The 18963-nt window shown below is 44.7% G+C and overlaps 2 protein-coding genes across 2 annotated transcripts; one reads left to right on the forward strand and one right to left on the reverse strand.

Moving 5' to 3' along the window:
• Positions 1-3: 3 nt before the first annotated feature.
• LOC101118971 (eukaryotic initiation factor 4A-III-like) lies at positions 4-1377 on the reverse strand. Its single transcript, XM_042257303.2, has one exon. It carries the CDS (start codon positions 1353-1355, stop codon positions 120-122), a length of 1236 nt encoding a protein of 411 aa, XP_042113237.1. The 5' UTR covers positions 1356-1377; the 3' UTR covers positions 4-119.
• On the forward strand, positions 1238-14136 carry LOC114117295 (protein FAM209-like). The gene has a single exon (XM_060396519.1). It carries the CDS (start codon positions 13590-13592, stop codon positions 14112-14114), a length of 525 nt encoding a protein of 174 aa, XP_060252502.1. The 5' UTR covers positions 1238-13589; the 3' UTR covers positions 14115-14136.
• The last annotated feature ends 4827 nt before the right edge of the window (positions 14137-18963 follow it).

The following is an 18963-nucleotide window of genomic DNA, read 5'->3' on the forward strand; positions in this document are numbered from 1 at the left end:
TGGTGGGGAGGAAAGTGGTTTGAGAATAGAGTTCGCACAAACCCCGTTAAATAAAAACCGCCTCTAAATATTTCCAAACTGATACAAAACAGATGAAGAGGCTCCAGTGAGCAGATTTTTCAGATCAGATCAGCAACGTTCATGGGCATCGCATCAATCTGAGTGGAGTAGTACTGCTCAACGTCTCTGAGGACGCGGATATCATCGTTCTTTACAGAATTAATGGCCTCACCCTTTCGGCCATATCGACCTGATCGCCCAGTTCTGTGTATGCACAGCTCTCTGTTGTTGGGCAGGTCATAGTTAATGATGAGGGACACCTGGGGCACATCCAGCCCCCGGGCCCAGACGTCTGTAGAAATGAGCACTTGTCTGGCACCTGACCGGAACTCCTTCATGACGGACTCTCGCTCCTTCTGGGGCATGTCCCCATGCATGGACGACACTGTAAAGTTAGCTTCCCTCATCTTCTCCGTCAGCCAGTCAACCTTCCTCTTGGTGTTACAGAAGATGACAGCCTGTGTGATGGTCAGCGTGTCGTAGAGGTCACACAGGGTGTCAAACTTCCACTCTTCCCGTTCCACAGCCACAAAAAACTGCTTGATGCCTTCGAGAGTCAGTTCATCACGTTTTACCAAGATGCGGATGGGGTCGGTCATGAACTTGTTGGTCATCTCGAGGATCTCATGGGGCAGTGTGGCACTGATGAGCACCACCTGTGTGGCTGGGGGCAGGTACCTGTACACGTTATAGATATGTTCTTTGAAACCTTTATTCAACATTTCATCAGCCTCATCCAAAACCAACATCTTGATAGCACGTGTCCTCAAACTCCTGCAACGAATCATATCAAAGACACGCCCAGGTGTGCCGGCGACAACGTGCTGTCCGTAGTCCAATTTCCTGATGTCCTCCCCCACATTGGTGCCCCCGATGCAGGCATGGCACTGGACATTCATGTAGTCACCCAAGGCAAGCAGGCCCTTCTGGATCTGTACAGCTAACTCTCTTATTGGAGCCAAGATCAAAGCTTGGGTTTCACGAACCTGAATATCCAAACACTGGAGGACAGAAATACTGAAGGTGGCTGTTTTGCCTGTACCAGACTGGGATTGTGCAATGACATCTCTTCCTTTAATTATCTGCTTAATAGCTCGCTGCTGGATTGCTGATGGTTTTTCAAAACCATAGGCATAGATGCCGCGCAGCAAGTCCTCTCGCAGGCCCATGGTGTCGAACGTGGGGGTCACGTCCACCTCCTCGCTAGTCTCGAATTCCACTTTGGTCATGTCTTCTTTGAGCAGCCGCTTCCGCGCTGAACCTGAGGTCGCCATCGTGGCCGCCGTAGCCGCCATGATACCGAACCGGCTGAGAGCCCGTATCTTTTCAAATTACATTTTTCTCCAGATATGTGCCCAGGAGTAGGCTTGCAAGATCACGTGTCAGCTCTAATTTCAGTTTTCTGAGGAACTCCCATCCTGCTCTCCATAATGGCTGCATCACTGTACATTCCCGCCAATAGTTCCTTTTTCTCCACACCCTCTCCAGCATGTATTATTTGTGGACTTTTAAATGATGGTTGGAATGACATTTTAACTTTACTAGATGTTTTTGACTTGGTCCCCGAAGTGGTTGCCCCATTTACAAACCCACTGTAGTGTCTCCAGGCTCCTGATTCCCCATGCCTTCCTCTGGTCTTCCCCTGATGACCAGCCACTGGGTGGGGTAATTCCATGAGAGCAACATGGCAGTCTGCTGAGTGAAGGGATGTAATCCAGGATGATCCATGGGTATCAATTTGTGGTGAGTTCACTCTATTCTCCCCTCCCCCTTCCCGAGAGTCCCCCTGGGGTTGCGGGTAGGGCAGATGAACACAAGTTATTTGGAAGCCACCTCTTCCTTGTATTTTGGAAAAACCTAAATTCCTTGGGGAGAGAGAGTTGGCTGCCCTTGGTTGGAAGGAGTCCCTGAGACTGGTAAGTGGATGGAGAACAACTCCATGAAGAGAGTGGCCCTGTGCCTACTCCTGGGGGCAGCTTGGGCACCAGGGCACCTGTCTGGGCCATGACACTCATGTCCAGGAATGACGGTGGGCTAGATGAGGGTGTCCTGAGTTACCAGGTATGGCCTTTGGATGGGAGGGACTGCTGCTGACTTTTCATCTGGCTAGGGTACTGGGCTGGGATGGGGAGAGGTGCAGGAGCTCCAAGAACGAACCACACTGACCTTCCCACTTGCTGACAGGACAGAGGCTCACGGGTGACTTTGACCGGTAAGGACTAGGGAAGTAGATATTTCCGTGCATCTGAGTGCGTGGGTAGATGTCACATCATAAACCAGCCATCTCGGTGCATTGTAAAATGTGTGCCCTAAAGAGGAGTGACCTGGCATTGTATCCACTCAGTCAGGTCAGGGAGGACTGAAAGGGGAAGTATTGGAAGTATTCCGGAAGGAAGAACCGAAGGAGGAAGTGTTCTCAGAAGGGTGAAGAGGACTCTTCACTTAGAACAGGATGTCAAGTTAAGGGCTTCACCTCTGTAGTAATAAATGGGGAGACATCAAAGGACTGTTTTCCTTCTTTGAAGGGATGTGACATGAATAAATAGACTTGCGTTCTTGAAAGATGGTCCTGGCTGTGGTGTGGACAACAGATCAGAAGGCGGGCAACGAGGCAGGTGACTGATGAAGGTAGCCTGGGCCAGGGTGATGGGCATGGAGTGGGTGTGGGGAGACCAGGATCAAAACACCTGCAGTCTGATGCTGCCCCAGTGGGGAGGTGGTGTCAGTTATTCTCAGGAAGAACTCAGGAGGAGCAGGTGTGTGTGGGAAGCTGAGAGTTCTGTTGGGGCATGTCTGATTCCAGAGCATTTGACCGTGGGGACCTAGCAGGAGGTGCGGGGATCCAGCCTGAAGCTCTTGAGTGGAACCAGGCTCTGACTACACAATTGAGGGGTCATCAGGCTACGTGGATAATAAATAAAACTCCTGGGCTGATGACATCACCCAGGGAAAGCCAGAAGAAAAGGGGACCTTGGACCAGACATGATTGTTCATGTGGTTTTAGACTATATCGGGAGTTTCCTGGTGGCCTAGTGGTTAGGATTCCAAGCTTTCACTGCTGTGGCCTGGGTTCAGTCTCTGGCTGGGGAGCTGAGATTCCACAAGTCACGAGGTGTGGCTACATAATAACAACAGCAGTAATGACTGGCTGCTTCTACCTTTCAGTTCAGTTCAGTTCAGTTCAGTCGCTCAGTCGTGTCTGACTCTTTGCAACCCCATGAATTGCAGCATGCCAGGCCCCTTGTCCATCATCAGCTCCTGGGGTTTACCCAAACTCATGTCCATTGAGCCGGTGATGCCATCTAACCATCTCATCCTCTGTCGTTCCCTTCTCCTGCCTTCAATCTTTCCCAACATCAGGGTCTTTTCAAATGAGTCAGCTCTTTGCATCAGGTGGCCAAAATACTGGAGTTTCAGCTTCAACATCAGTCCTTTCAATGAACACCCAGGACCAATTTCCCTTAGGATGGACTGGTTGGATCTCCTTGCAGTCCTAGGGACTCTCAAGAGTCTTCTCCAACAGCACAGTTCAAAGACATCAATTATTTTGCGCTCAGCCCTCTTAAGCTTCTACCTTTAAAATTTGTTTTTATGAAAGTCTAGTTGACTTACAATGTTGTGTTAGTTTCAGGTGTACAGCAAAGGGACTCAGTTTTAAGTATATATACATATATACGGGCTTCCCCTGTGGCTCAGCTGATAAAGAATCTGCCTGCAATGAGGGAGACCTGGGTTCAATCCCTGGGTTGGGAAGAGCCCCTGGAGAAGAGAAAGGCTCTTTCTCTTTCCAGAATACCCCAGTATTCTGGGAGTCTCAAAGAGCTGGACAAAACTGAGCTACTTTCATACATTATATATATATGTGTACACATATATTCTTTTTGAGGTTCTTTTCCTTTAGAGATTGCTACAAAGTATTGAACATAATTCTCTGTACTATACAGTACAATCAATCCTTGCTGATTATTTATTTTATTTTTAACTGAAGTATAGTTGATTTATAATGTATTAGTTTCAGGTGTAGAGCAAAGTGATTTAGTATTTTATATATTTATTATATATACATATTTTTCAGATTCTTTTTCCTTATAGATTATTACAAAATATTACATATAGTTCTATGTACTGTGCAGTACATCTTTAATGGTTATTTATTTTAATTATTTATTGACATATAGGTAATTTACAATGTTGTGTTACCACTGCCTTTTGACTGTCATCTCAAACACTGTATTTATAGTCATTTTCCCCAGCCTTATATTACAGAGCATTTCATATAAACATAACCACCACACAAGCTAGTCCATTTTTCTATGATCATGAACATCATCCAAAGTCCGAGAAAAACCGAGTCACAAGCTGAAACTGCCATTGGTACGATGGTTACGAATTTCTAGTTACACGTTGCTTCAATCATGGGACTCTTAGCTCATGTTTAACTTAAAAAGGTCCTCATTAAATGGGAATGGGAAAATACATTTATTATTTATTTCTAAGCAAAAAGTCTTTGATAATGTAGTGAGGCATCTTTACGACGTGCTCTGACACGATCTTTCTAAATCTGGACTCACAAGGTCTGGCTCTGAAGAAATGAGATCTACTGTTTTTACAAACACACCAGAACTTACGTATTCCAAGGGTGTTTCCTCTTCAAAGCGCGAGGATTAGTCAAATGATCACGCCCTTTGGAACGACGTCATTGAAACTCCTTTTGGAGGCAAGAGGCTCTCCTGATATCTGCTACAGGGGTTCCTGCAACCCTTTTGAGGAGGACAAGGGGACTTGAATTTTGGAATCGGCCAAGTCACCTGATGCCATTTGGTAAGCAAGAGCAAAGACTGAGCCAAGTCACATCAGCTCAGCAAACCTGTGGTGTTCACACCCGACCTGAACTTTCTCCTCCCCAATTTTCACCTTCTCATGAAGAGCATCACCACCCACCAGCCAGAAAACTAATTTCATTAAAGCATTTATCTAAAATTTAGGCATACTTGTGTTTCCTCTCCCTTCTGCATGCGCAAACCTGATCCACTCTTGGTCTACTTAGCTTTTTCTCTGACATTTACTCCAGAACCCAGCACCACAATCCTCTCACTGCCCCATGCCAAGCCAGGGGTCACTAACCTCCTGATGAGGCTGTGGGCTCCAGCTCCCTCCATCCCTTCTCACCAGGCACGTTCTGCTGTTCTCTGGCTGACCACCCTTCACAAGTCCCATCACCATCACAAGCATCCAGACAAATTCCCCAGTAGAACTTGTTCCTGGCAGAGCTGCACCTTCTAAGCTTTGTCTTGGTTCCTTGCATTTGCTGAGGTTTCTGCCTCCTTAGAGACATTGCAAATGCTGTTTCTGCAGCCCTGGGACCCTCTGCCTTCATCCTCTGTGCACCCAGCTCCTTTGCACTGGAATTGGTTTCTTAGGGCTGCTGAAACAAATGACTGAAAACTGAATGATTTAAAACAGCAATTCATCTCTCAGAGTTCAAGTGAGAAGTCCAAAATCAGGATGTTGGCAGAGTTGCATTCCTTTAGAAACCTAAAGGGAAGCTTCCTTCCTTGCCTGGTGCAGCTTCTCGTGCCCCCTGCAGTCCCTGGCTTGTGCTGCATCGGTCTGGCCTCTGCCTCCATCTTCATTTTTAAACATTTTATTCACTTATGTATTTTTGGCTGTGCTGGGTCTTTGTGGCTGCGCACATGCTTTCTCTCGTGCATGGGCCTCTCGTGTCGCAGACCACTGGCCCTAGAGAGCACAGGCTTGATAGCTGTGGCATGCAGGCTTGTTGCCCTGTAGCATGTGGAATCTCCCTCAACAAGGGGTGAAACCAGTGTCCCCTGCACTGGCGGGAGGATTCTTAAGCACTGGACCATCACGGAAGTCCTCTACCTCCATCTTCTCATGGCATTTTCCTCTGAATTTGTCTCTTTTTCTAAGGATACCAGTCATACTGAGTGACGGCCCATCCTACTCCAGCTTGTGTGCACAGTTGCATCTGACTCTTTGCAACCCCATAGACTGTAGCCTGCCAGGCTCCTCTGTCTGTGGAATTTTCCAGGCAAGAATACTGGAGTGGATTGCCATTTCCTCCTCCAGGGGATCTTCCTAACCCAGGGATCAAAGCGGCATCTCTTGTGTCTCCTGCATTGGCAGGTGGGTTCTTTACTGCTGCACCACCTGGGGAACCCAACTAGCCACTGGACCACCAGGGAAGTCCCACTCCAGTATGACCTCATTTTAACTGTTTCTATCACAACCTTATTTCCAAATAAGGTGACTTTCACAGGTACTAGGTGTTGGACCTTTGACAGATCTTGAGGGGTGGGCAGGTACAATTCAACCTCTAGTAGTAGCCTTCAGATCTCAGACTAGACCTCTTTCCTCCAGGAGACTGAGCTCTGCAGGGTGAGCTGTGTGTCTTAGGCTCAGCCTTTAGCCAGCTTCCTCGGCAGTCTTCTCAACTTAGCTGAATGTATGTGTTCAGTTGTCTTATCTTTGTGTCCACCTTTCACTTGAACGTAAGTTAAGCTTCTTGACCACTGGGTCTATATGCTGCTCTTTCTCCAGAGCCTGGAAAGGTATAGGCACAACACTGATGCACCATGCATTTTTATTCGTGAATTTCAAAATATACACACTATTGATAGTATGTATAATATAGATAATTGGGCTTTCCCAGTGCCTCAGGGGTAAAGAATCTGCCTGCAATGCAAGAGCTGCAGGAGACTCGGGTTCAGTCCCTTGGTTGGGAAGATCCCCTAGAGGAAGACACCGCAACCCACTCCAGGATTCTTGCCGGGAGAATCCCATGGACAGAAGAAGCTGACAGGCCATAGTCCATAGGGTTGCAAAGAGTCGGACATGACTAATGAGAACCTACTGTATAGCTCAGTGCTCTGTGGTGACCTGAATGAGAAGGAAATCCAAAAAAGAGTTGATATACATACAGACGATTCACTTTGCTCTACAGTAGAAACTAACACAATACTGTAGAGCAATTATATTCCAATAAAAATTTATTTAAAAAATGAGTTGCAGGCGAGAGAAAGTAGCAGTGGCCTGAAGATTGGAGAACATATCACCACAAGACTGTAACTTACATCCAGCTCATGCTTCATCATTTTGTCTTTGCAGCCTTATCTCACCTCATCTGCCAACAACTCAGCACAATAAGCCAAGCAAGTCTGTATATCTCCCCATTTTATATAGAAGTCAAGCTCATAACAAAAGGAGATCCTGTTGCTGAGACAGGACCACAGATTTGTTGAGCCGAAAGGAATCTCGTAAGATGGGTCTGATCTCCTTGTTTTACACGGGAGAAAACAGGAGCTGGAGAACTGAAGCCATTCACTTATAATATCTTATCTGCTTGCTAGTAGAGCTGTAATTAGATTCTTTCTATTTCTCTCTCTCTCTCTTTTTTTTTGGCTGTGCTGCTTGGCATTCAGGATCTTAGCTGTCCAACCAGGAATGGAACCCATGCCCCCTGAACTGGAAGTGCAGAGTCTTAACCACTGGACCACCAGGGAAGTCCCCCTGAGCTCTTCAACTTCTCATCAGATTCCAAGAGAGTAATTCCAAACATGTTTGGGAATGGCAGACCCATCCCAATAATGTGTATCCTCCCCAAATGATGACGTGGTTGGATGACACTTTTGGAATACATGAAGCCAGACTGCCTGGGTGGGAAGCTCGACTCCACCCCTTCCGGGCTTGGTGAACTTGAGGGACCTCGTAAATAAGTTCACACCAAGACATCTGTGATTCATGTGATAGCTACCCAGGTTGAATCTACTTTTGAAAAGAAATCGTTAGCTCCAGGCAAAAATCTCTGCTGCTGGTGCCTCATGTAATATCTGACACAGAGTCAGTGCCCAATAAACAGGGAATGGATGAACAGGGCTGACACTCAGGTACAATTGAACTTGGACGTGGGGGAGGTTCTGGAGCAAGAGGGAGCCACCCAGAATTCCTCAGTTCATTCATAGTTGTGATGCATCACCTATGCCACACGTGCGTAGGACTGTGTAGTCCTGAAAACTCGTTTCAGGAAGGACAAGCACAAGCTAATGAATCAGTGAAACTTGGCATCATAACACAAGTGATAATTACAGGACAATAAGCTCCATTATATCAGTTTTCAGGGAGTTACAATAGACTATTCCATTGAACACATTGGCTAATAGATCCCTGTGGCCAAAAACTCATAAAACACATCAGGCAGGACTTTATGAAAATATGTCCATATTTTTGTGTATAACCTGGGATTCCATATACACTTTTAACTATTTTTGTAAAAAGTTTTATTTATTTGACTGTGCCAGGTCTTAGTTGCAGCACACAAATTTTTTTTTCTTTTTTTTAGTTGTGGCATGTTAATTCTTAGTGTTGGCATATGGGATCTAGTTCCCCAACCAAGGATAAAACCTAGGCCCCCTGCATGGGAGCATGGAGTCTTAGCCACTGGACCACCAGGGAAGTCCACATCTTAAATTATTGTGTGTCAAGAAAATAGCTTGAAGGAGAACCATTAAAATAATCACAATGAGGGGAGATTGTTGTTGGGGTTAGAATAAAAAAGTTAGCTATTTTTTTTTCTTTCACCTCTTAAGAGGATGGATCAAGGGAAACTAGAGAATAATTTCTGAAGGATTTTCTGTCAATTAGACAAATATTTATGAAATGCCTACTTGGTCTGGGAATATCTAGGGTTCAAAATGCACAAGATAGACCAACCCCTGTCCTCAGGCAGTCGTTAAATAATAACATGACCTTGTTTACCAAATTTTGGGAAATTAGTTGGAAGGATTATCTCATGAAGCTTGACAGGGGTACATTTAGAACAAACAGAAGAATCTTCCCACAATGCCCAAGACCAGAGAGATGCCCAAAGGATAGTTGGTAATTAACAAAGAAATGCTGATACGCTTGATTCCCTTTACATTTTGTTGTTGTTCAGTCTCTAAGCCATATCTGACTCCTTGTGACCCCATGGACCACAGCATGCCAGGCTTCCCTGTCCTTCATTATTTCCCAGAGTTTGCTTAAATTCATGTCCATCCATTGTGTTGGTGATGTCATCCAACTATCTGATTCTCTGTCACCCCCTTCTCCTCCTGCCCTCAATCTTTCCCAGCACAAGGGGTTTTTTTTTCCAATAAGATGACTCTTTGCATCAGGTGGTCAAAGCATTGGAGCTTTAGCTTCAGCATCAGTCCTTTGAGTGAGTACTCAGGGTTGATTTCCTTAAGGATTGATTGATTTGATCTCCTGCTGTCCAAGGGACTCTAAAGAATCTTGAAAGCATCAGTTCTTCTACCCTCAAGCTTCTTTATGGTCCAACTCTCATATCCGTACATCACTACTAGAAAAACCATCTCTCTGATTACATGGACCTTTGTCAGCTAAGTGATATCTCTGCTTTTTATTATGTTTTCTAGGTTTGTTATAGCTTTTCTTCCAAAATATCCTTTATAGGTGTGTGCTAGTTGCTCAGCCATGTCCGACTCTTTGCACCGCATGGACTACATGTAGCCTGCCAGGCTTCTCTGTCCATGGAATTCTCCAGGTGAGAATACTGGCATGGGTAGCCATTGCATTCTTCAGGGGATCTTCCTGACCCAGGGCTCCTGCATTGCAGGCAGATTCTTCACAGTCTGAGATACCAGGGAAGCCCTATCCTTTACATGTGAAGCTCTCTCAGTCGTGTCCAACTTTTTGCGACCCCATGGACTGTAGCCTACCATGCTCCTCCATCCATGGGATTCTCCAGGCAAGAATACTGGAGTGGGTTGCCATTTCCTTCTCCAAGGGATCTTCCCAACTCAGGGATCAAACCCAGGTCTCCTGCATTGCAGGCAGACACTTTACCATCTGAGCCACCAGGGACGCTCCTTTCCTTTGCATAGGTAATATCAAAACTCCACAGGCAATTCAGAAAGAGATATAAATGGCCTGTTGAATTTAATGCAAATTAAAACACAACAATCTGGAGTTGCTAGTAAACCTTCAGAGTTAGTAGGTCAGCAGGTGGAAGAGACTAATAAACTTGAAATTGATTCTGATAAATCTACACTGGGTGTCTACTGATCCATTAGTGAGAACCAGAATCTTGGAGGCTATGGAAACTAACACTTGAAAAATAACTTGTCAGAGTTTCCCTGCATATGAGTTTATTTAGTCTAAGTCAGAAGATTCACAAAGCCATTCCTTGAGACCACCGTGCGGAGACAGAGAAATGCTGAGTTGACTTGTTGGCACGGTCCAGCTGAACTTTCTTATGTAACAATGGCCTCAGCTGGTTCGTATGAGAACTTGTGAAATGAAAGCTCAGAGTGGCCAAAACAAATATGTAGCCAGATTCAAGCTGACTTGGCCAATGTTTCTTTAGCATTCTCATCTTATGAACATAGAAAACTAATAAAATACAAGGCTGTGCATTCACCATAAATCACGATTGGGAACTGTTGTTTGCCCATATCTCTGAATTATCATCTTCACTATCAAAAGCTTGAACATTCCATAAAGTCCATGGAAAGCATTCAAAACTGAAATGAAAACAAGCAAGCCAGGAATGGGGAAATGCATGCTTTCTGTTCTCTGCTGGGTGTAGCCAACAGTTTTCTCTTTCGTAAGTGTTGTTGGATCTTTCTAGCAAACACCTAGAACCCTCTCCTCTCCAGAAATCAGGTATTGGTAGACCAGGAGGTGTGTTTGTTTGGCACTCTGTGCCTTTATTCCCAGAAGAAGGGAAACGGGACAGAACACTCTGTCCAATAAACAACTGCCCAAGGTCTTGGGCAAAAGAAATTGGGACAGGAAGCAGACAGACTTACTCGTTGCCCCAGGTAACTGCCTGATAAGGCAAACACGCGTGTACAGTGAGTTCCTGTCCTCCTGTGATAAATATTTATGTGCTCAGCCCTGTGTTTGAAAGCACTAAACCATTTCTGTCTGAACATTGACTTTTGGATGCAAAACATAGGATTAATTTTGCAGGTGATGTAATTAATTTTTGTGGCTCTAAGCTGCACTGGGAACAAGAGAAACTGTTGTTTTCGTTGAGAGTTTAGAAAGTGATTCAGCAGGTGTGAGCAGCTTTCAGGTTACATTGTCAGTTTATAATCTGAGACTTTTCCTTTTTTTAAGTCAGGGATGGAATCTTTAAATTGAAGTATAGTTGATTTACAAGTTTGTGTTAATTTCTGCTGTACAGCAAAGTGATTTAGTTATATATACAAAAACATTCTTTTTATATTCTTTTCCATTATGGTTTATCACAGATATTGGATCTAGTTCCCTATGTTTTACTGTAGGACCCATTGTTTATCAATTTTTTATACAATAGTTTGCACCTGCTAATCCCAAATTCCCAATCCATCCCTCCCCCACAATCTGGGACTTTTTTTAATCGCTACTGGAATTCAACGATTTTTGAGAGACAATGGTCTGGGAGTATTATAAGCAAACTCACATTCTCTTGATAAAACAAGAACTGATGAATGAATAATCAGTTCTTCTGATTATTCTGGGTTAATGCACAAAATTTGTATTGGGTTGGTCAGGAAGCTCATTTGGGTTTTTCCATAAGATCTTGCCCCAAAAAATCCGAAAGAAATTTCTGGCCAACTCACTATTTTTTCTTGGAGATGAGGGTTTTATTTTTAGGATATTGGTTTAGCATGGCCCCAAATTTCTGTGACCAACATATATTTCACTTTAACGTTCTTAAAATGTACAGGCAAACTATTCTCCTATGGTCAGCTAAATTAATCCCACCCCAAACAAAAGTAAAAGGCAAACAAGTAAAAATATTTGTCACAAACGGCACCACCATCTTTCCAGGAGATACAAGCCGGAGACTCGGGTTCCTCCGCATCACTTCTGCCTCTTTGATTCCCAGTGTTCAATGGATCTAAAGATCTTATTGTTTTCCCCCTGGAAATATATCAAATCCACAAACTTCCCTTTTTCTGCCTCCTCCAACTTGCTATTTGCACAAGCGCCTCCAAGCACTAATTCACCAAAACCAAACTCAAGGTCCTCCCTGCCAGTGGGACCCTTGCAGAGTTCCATTTCTCACTAAAAGGCATCCTCTCTGGATCTACCCTCCAGGACCCGAGTCTACATCCTGGGCTCCCCCCACCCCGCTCCCTGACTCGCCCTTGCCGGGTCTTGTGAATTGACCTTCTTGAACACCTTGGAGTCATCCATTCATGCCATTCTGTGTTCACTGCTTTTTCTTAGTGTGAAAGTTGCTCAGTCGTGACTGACTCTTTGTGACCCTATGGACTGTACAGTCCATGAAATTCTCCAAACCAGAATACTGGAGTAGGTAGCCTTTCCCTTCTCCAGGGGTCTTGCCAACCCAGAGATCGAACCCAGGTCTCCTGCACTGCAGGCTGATTCTTCACCAGCTGAGGCATAAGGGAAGCCCATTTTTCTTAGGACACACCCATCTCCCACCTGGACCACTGAACGGCCTCCCAGGACCTCTGGGATTGCTGCCCTGGCTTCATTATCCCCAACCTAGCCAGATACCTCTCTCAAACATAAACCTGATGGAACCACTTCCTGACTGAAAACCATCTGTGACTTCCCTCTGTCCTGAACATGAAGAGGATCCCATCTCCACCCTGGCAGGAGGAGGGGCTTGCACCACCGTCCCTGCCCAGAGCTCCAGCCACACTGGCTCTGCAACAACGGCTGCCCAGCTGACTCTCCAGTTTTTCCCCTCTTCATCCACCTCTAAGAACTTATCAGTATCTGAGATTGGCTTATTAATTAGCCAGCACATCAAAGGTGCTCAGTGAATATTTGTGGAATAAATGAATGGCTGAATAGATGAACCTATTAAGGAAAGCACCAGAGTGATAGAAAGTGAATTCATCCAAGAAAATGGCAGAGCAGAGAGGAGAGAAGAAAACCACAAGATGTGGAGCAGAAAATGGCAACCCACTCCAGTAACCTTGCCTGGGAAATCCCATGGACAGGGGAGCCTGCTGGGCTACAGTCCATGGGGTCTCAAAGGCTCAGAGGTGACTGAACACAGTCATCATTACGAGCAGTGTAGGTCACACGAAGCACATCAGTGGCTCCTAGTTTGTGGCCTCTGGTTAATGTCTTTCTTTCCCTTTTGGCTCTCTACTCCACAGGGGCACAAGCCTGTGGGTCTGCTCTGCTCACCACAGTGTTTGGATTCAACAAAGGGAAAACTAAAAATAGAAGATGGATCCACCTTCCCAGTAGAGCACCAGGCTCAGAAAGGATACACTGGCAAGGAGATGGCATTCTGTCACTCCCTGCCTCTTTTTGGATGGCCCGCTGGAACTGTCACCATTTCCCTTTAAGCCCTACTCCCAGTTGACCCCTGCAAGCCTCCTTGATCTCTGCCCTGAAGTCATCACAATGGCCAGAAGGGTCCTGGCCAGGGCGGGTCCCTCTGTGACATCACCAAGGGCCCAGCCCTGCCTGGTCCTCAGTCTCCAGATGCCAGGGCAGACAAGCACACAGGAGCCAGTTCCTCTCTGCTCACCATGAGGTCTGTAATACGGTTCATTTTCTGGTCTGCGTGTGTCTCCTCTTTCTGTGCTTTTGTGTTTTATTGTCTGAGAGATGACACCACAGAACTCCCCGGGAAGGTGCCCTGCAGAAGGCACTTTCAAAGTCAGCAGAATCTACCAGAGCACGACCGAGGCTGGCTTGGGAGCAAGTTGCATTGGCTTTTTCTCCTCGTTGTGCTGTTTGTGATACAGATGTTTCCAGGAGACAGTGACGAGAGTACTGTGGAGACTCTTCCTGCCCTTGGGGGCAGTTCACTTGGCTCTTCGGGAAAGAAAAAGAAAAAGGCTTCCCCCAACAAAGACTATATGTTTGATACCTTAAACCAGCTTGAGACGGACCTTGTGAAGTTTGTATCCAGGGCGCGGAATCTGAAACTCGCCATGGCAACCGGCAGTAAGCTCAGTCTTCCCAGTTTTGAGGTACCTGCTGATAAACACAATAACATTACACTATATGAGCTATGGGGCGATGAAGACTTCGATGAAGACTCCGAGTAAATATGTGTATCAAAGTAGAAGAGGAAAAGCTGAGTGTGGATAAAGTGTATCCAAACTAACAAAACTGTTCTGAAACAAAAGCAAAATAAATAAATAAATAAAACCACAAGATGGAAGCCTAAGCCTCAGGTGGTTGTCACTCTATCTATATTCTTGGGCTTCCCAGTGGCTCAGCTGGTAAGGAATCTGCCTGCAATGCAGGAGACCTGGGTTTGATCCTTGGATTGGGAAGATCCACTGGAGAAGGGAACAGCTACCTACTCCAGTGTCTGGCCTGAGGAATTAGTCCATGGTGCTGCAAAGAGTTGGACACGACTAAGCAACTTTCACTTTACTTAAGAAAGGGGAAATCGCTTCTGACCAATGGTCAGATGCTTAACCTGGATCTCTAGTCTCCAAGCCTGATTCCCACTTCCCTTCACATTTCAGCTCAAACTACCTTCTTTCATGTCCTTGTACATAACCAGCTCCTTTGGCCCTGGGGCCTTTGCACCTGCTAATATCTTTGCCAGGAATGCTCTCCAACTCCACACATCATCTTTAGTTCCTTTAAACAAAAATTTAATTTTTGGCTGTGCTGGATCTTCATTGCTGTGCAAGGACTTTCTCTGTTTGCAGTGAGCAAGGCTCTCTAGTCCTGGCAGTGCTCGGGCTTCTCACTGCAGTGGCCTCTCTTGTGGACCACAGGCTCTAGGTGTTTGGGCTTCAGTAGTTGCTGCAAGTGGGCTCAGTAGTTGCTGCTTGCAGGCTCTAGAGCACTGGCTCAGTAGTTGTGGCACACAGGGCTAGTTGCTCCACAGCATGTGGGATCTTCCCGGACCAGGGATCAAATCCATGTCTCCTGCATTGGGGGGAGGATTCTTAACCACTGGACCACCAGGAAAGTCCTAGCTATTTCCTATTCATCTTTGAAATCATAGTTACAATGTCACTTCCTGAGAAAGGACTTCCCTGAACCTTAGATTAGATCAGATCCTTTTTATCACACTCTGGTCCTTACTTTCGCATCACTTATCCCAATTCGTTATTATGTATTTGAGTAATTCTTCCACACTATCTACCTTTCTGCCCCACAAGTGCAGGGATTGTGTTCTTGTTTCCAACCTCACCTTGTAGCCCAACATCCAACTCAGGGCCTCATCTAAAAAGGTGCCCAATGAGTATCTGATGATTTTATGTAACAAAAGAAGTGTTGCTACTCATAACATCCTCTATTTACATGATAGGAAAACTCTAACAGAAAAAGTGGGCAAAGGATAGCAGGCAGTTTGATAAGGAGAGATACAAATAGCCAGTTTTATTTGTAATAAGAGAAATGCATATTAAAATACAGCAAAATTCTGAACTTCCATGATGGTCCAGTGGCTAAGACTCTGTGTTCCCAATGCAGTGGGCTCAGGTTCGATTCCTAGTCAGGGTACTAGATCCCACATGCTGCAACTAAGACTTGGTGAAGCCAAATAAACAACAACAACAAAATACAGCAAAATACCATTTCAATATGCCCATTTGACAAACTTTTAAAAAAGTAATAGTAACATCTACAGATTCAATGCAATCTCTATCAAAATCCTAACAATGTTTTTTGCAATAATAGAAAATTCATCCTAAAATTCATATGGAATCTCAAAGGACTCAGAAGGGCCAAAAAAAATCTTGAAAAAGAACAGATTTGGAGGCCCCACACTTCCTGATTGTAAAACTTCCTACAAAGCTACAGGAATCAAAACAGTATGGTACCATCAAAAGACAAGGGCTTCCCAGGTGGCACTAGTGGTAAAGACCTTGCCTGCCAATGGATCCCTTGGAGGAGGGCATGGCAACCTACTCTAGCATTCTTGCCTGGAGAATCCCATGGACAGAAGACCCTGGTGGGCTACAGTCTGTGAGGCTGCAAAAGAGTCGGACATGACTAAAAGACTGAGCATGCACTATATCTTTTTGATGTTTTGAAACACAATTTACAGCCTAGACCTATTCTGAGAGTTCTGACAGCTTTCCTAAGTGGGGCTGTTTGGATAACAAAAGAGAAAAATATGTATACTAATAGCCTTAGGCTGTTACTGAAGCAAATTTAAAATCCTACTGCCATGGAATTTGCAAGAGTGAACATAAACATACAAAGATTTAGTGTTTTTAGTCTAGACTCTTTGGAAGCATCTGAAAGTCTGTGCATAATCATTACCTTTTATTATGGATGTATCAGGCTTTATTGCAGAAATAATGTAATCATTTGCTAGCTCTCCACTAGCTCTCACTCCTGGAGGCAGGAAGGTATGTGGGGAGCACTTGTATTTCAGAGAGATTTTCCTCCAGCATTTTCCAGTCTTTACACCCAGGGAAAGGTCATAAAATTGATATCCGGCACCAAATCATTTTTACAGTTGGAAACAAACTCACTTGGTTGTGAAACAACCAAAGCTACTGTATCCTCATGTGAGGACTAGATCAAAACCACAAGAAATCTCAACAGCCCATTTGCTCCCAGGGTTTTCATTTAATTTATTTTTTAGGCTGCAATGTCAGCCAGCAGAGTCAGAGTTTATTTCCTCTGCCTTTTGTGCTCAAGAGCTGCTGACATGCATTTGGGTGTAACTTGGAAGACCCTCCACTTCCTGGTTCCCCTAATTCCTTTGCCCCAGGGACACTGGGATCCTGTTTCTTTCCCCAATACACAAATCCATGCAATTGAAAAGGTTGCCTCAGCTATAGCAGAAGCTTGTCAACAACACCCAAAGTGAGGGTCTAATTTACTTTCTTCATACACACAATCAGTTGTTCAGTTCCAATTGATATGATCAGATATTTTATTGCTAATCTACTATTAAGGGAGGAAAATTATCCCTTTCCTTCTACTCTTCTGTGCTGTCAGCTGGGACTCTAACAAACGCTTAACAGGAGAAAAGCACACAAATTTATTAAATACAAGTTGCATGAGATACAGGAGCCGTCATAAGGAAAGGAAGACCTGAAGAAACAGTTAAACTTCAGTGTTTTTCATACTCAGTTTAATCAAGAGTAGAAAATTGTGGGAAAATGTAATAGAAAAAAAGAGTATGAGTCCAGGGTAGTGAACTAGGGGGAACTTAGCAAAGCCTATTCTTTCAGGTTCCTTTCAGCATCCCTCTATCATTGGAGTGGAAAAGGCTCCTTTTCTCCAGGTACAGGGAGGGGACCTCTCACATGAGGCTCTTATGACCTGCTTCATGGGAAAGTCAGAGTCCTTCTGGCACCTGTCATTTCTCAAATCTTTTCATTTAAAAATATTCAATATGCCAGGGACCTTGCTGGAGGTCCAGTGGTTAGAAATTTGCCTTCCAATGCAGGGGACATGGCTTCAATCCTTGGTTGGTTGGAGAACTAAGATCCCACATGACAGGGAGCAACTAAGCCATGTACCACAACCAGAGAAAACCCTTGTGCACCACAAAGACTCAATGTAGCCAAAATAAATAAAAATAAAAACATTCAATATGCTGAGGTGCTGTAGTTTGTAGTAGTAGGCCCTGAACCCTCTCAGGACAATGCCCTCTCTATTGCATGATCAATACTCATAAACCTGTGGGTTTATTTTTGAGCTCTGTTCATTTGTTGTTCAGTCATTAACGCTTGTCTGACTCTTTGTGACCCTATGGACTGCAGCACGCCAGGCTGCCCTGTTCTTCACTATCGCCCAGAGTTTGCTCAAATTCATGTTCATGGAGTAGATGATGCCATCAAACCATCTCATCCTCTGTTGCCCACTTCTCCTCCTGCCCTCAATCTTTCCCAGCATCAGGGTCTTTTCCAAGAGTTGGCTCTTCACACCAGTGGCCAAAGTACTAGAGCTTCAGCTTCAGCATCAGTCCTTCCAATGAATATTCAGGGTTGATTTCCTTTAGGGTTGATGAGTTTGATCTCCTTGTAGTCCAGGAGACTTTCAAGAATCTTCTCCAGCACCACAATTAGAAAGCTTCAATTCTCCGGCACTTAGCCTTCTTTATGGTCCAACTGTCACATCTGCACATGACTACTGGAAAATCATACCTTTGACTATATGGACCTTTGTCAGCAAAGTGATATCTCTGCTTTTTAATACACTGTCTAGCTTTGTCATAGCTTTGTCCTTTAGTTTGCTTGTTTCTGAGTCAATATGCCACATCTTAACTCCTGTACATTTATAATAAGTCCTGACATTTAGAAGGACAACCCCACAAAACTTCCACCATGCTCTGTTTCTTGAAAATGGTTTTAACTAGTTTTGGCCGTTTGTTCTTCCACCTATACTCCAGAATAAGCTTGTCAATTTCTCAAAAAATCCTTTTGGGGCTTTTGATCGGTGTTGAATTGGACTTATTATTTTTAAAATATTTATTTATTTATTTACTTTGGGGGGCTGTGGTGGGTCTTCACTGCTGTGCTTGGGCTTTCTCTAGTTGCAGTGAGTGGGGGCTACTCTTCATTTCTGTGTGTGGGGTTCTCATTGCGGTGGCTTCTCTTGTGGTGGAGCTTGGACTCTAGGTGTGTGGGCTTCAGAAGTTGCAGGGTGTGGGCTCAGTAGTTGTGGGGCACTGAGTTAATTGCTCCAAGGCCAACTGAACAACAACAACAACAATTCTATTTACTATTACAAATGATGCCTTAATGAACATCCTTGGACCATATGTCTTTGTGCATTTGTACAGGTACACCTCTAGGATAAATAGGAAAAGTTCCAGTTGTGAACACCATTGTCTAACCCCCAAACCCCTTTCCCTGAATCACCTTGCCCTTCATTGCAGAAGACCTAAGAGATTGTATTTTCCTCCATCAAGACCCTTCAGGAAACACGGCTCTTCGTAGCTCCTTCCCTCCTGGGCAAGATGATGAA

The sequence above is a fragment of the Ovis aries genome, chromosome 12 (assembly GCF_016772045.2).
Source record: "Ovis aries strain OAR_USU_Benz2616 breed Rambouillet chromosome 12, ARS-UI_Ramb_v3.0, whole genome shotgun sequence".
NCBI lineage: Eukaryota > Metazoa > Chordata > Mammalia > Artiodactyla > Bovidae > Ovis > Ovis aries.

Bases quoted from the DNA above. Each gene is read 5' to 3' on its own strand.
- LOC114117295 (XM_060396519.1), top strand. From the start codon at position 13,590: ATGAGGTCTGTAATACGGTTCATTTTCTGGTCTGCGTGTGTCTCCTCT.
- LOC101118971 (XM_042257303.2), bottom strand. From the start codon at position 1,355: ATGGCGGCTACGGCGGCCACGATGGCGACCTCAGGTTCAGCGCGGAAG.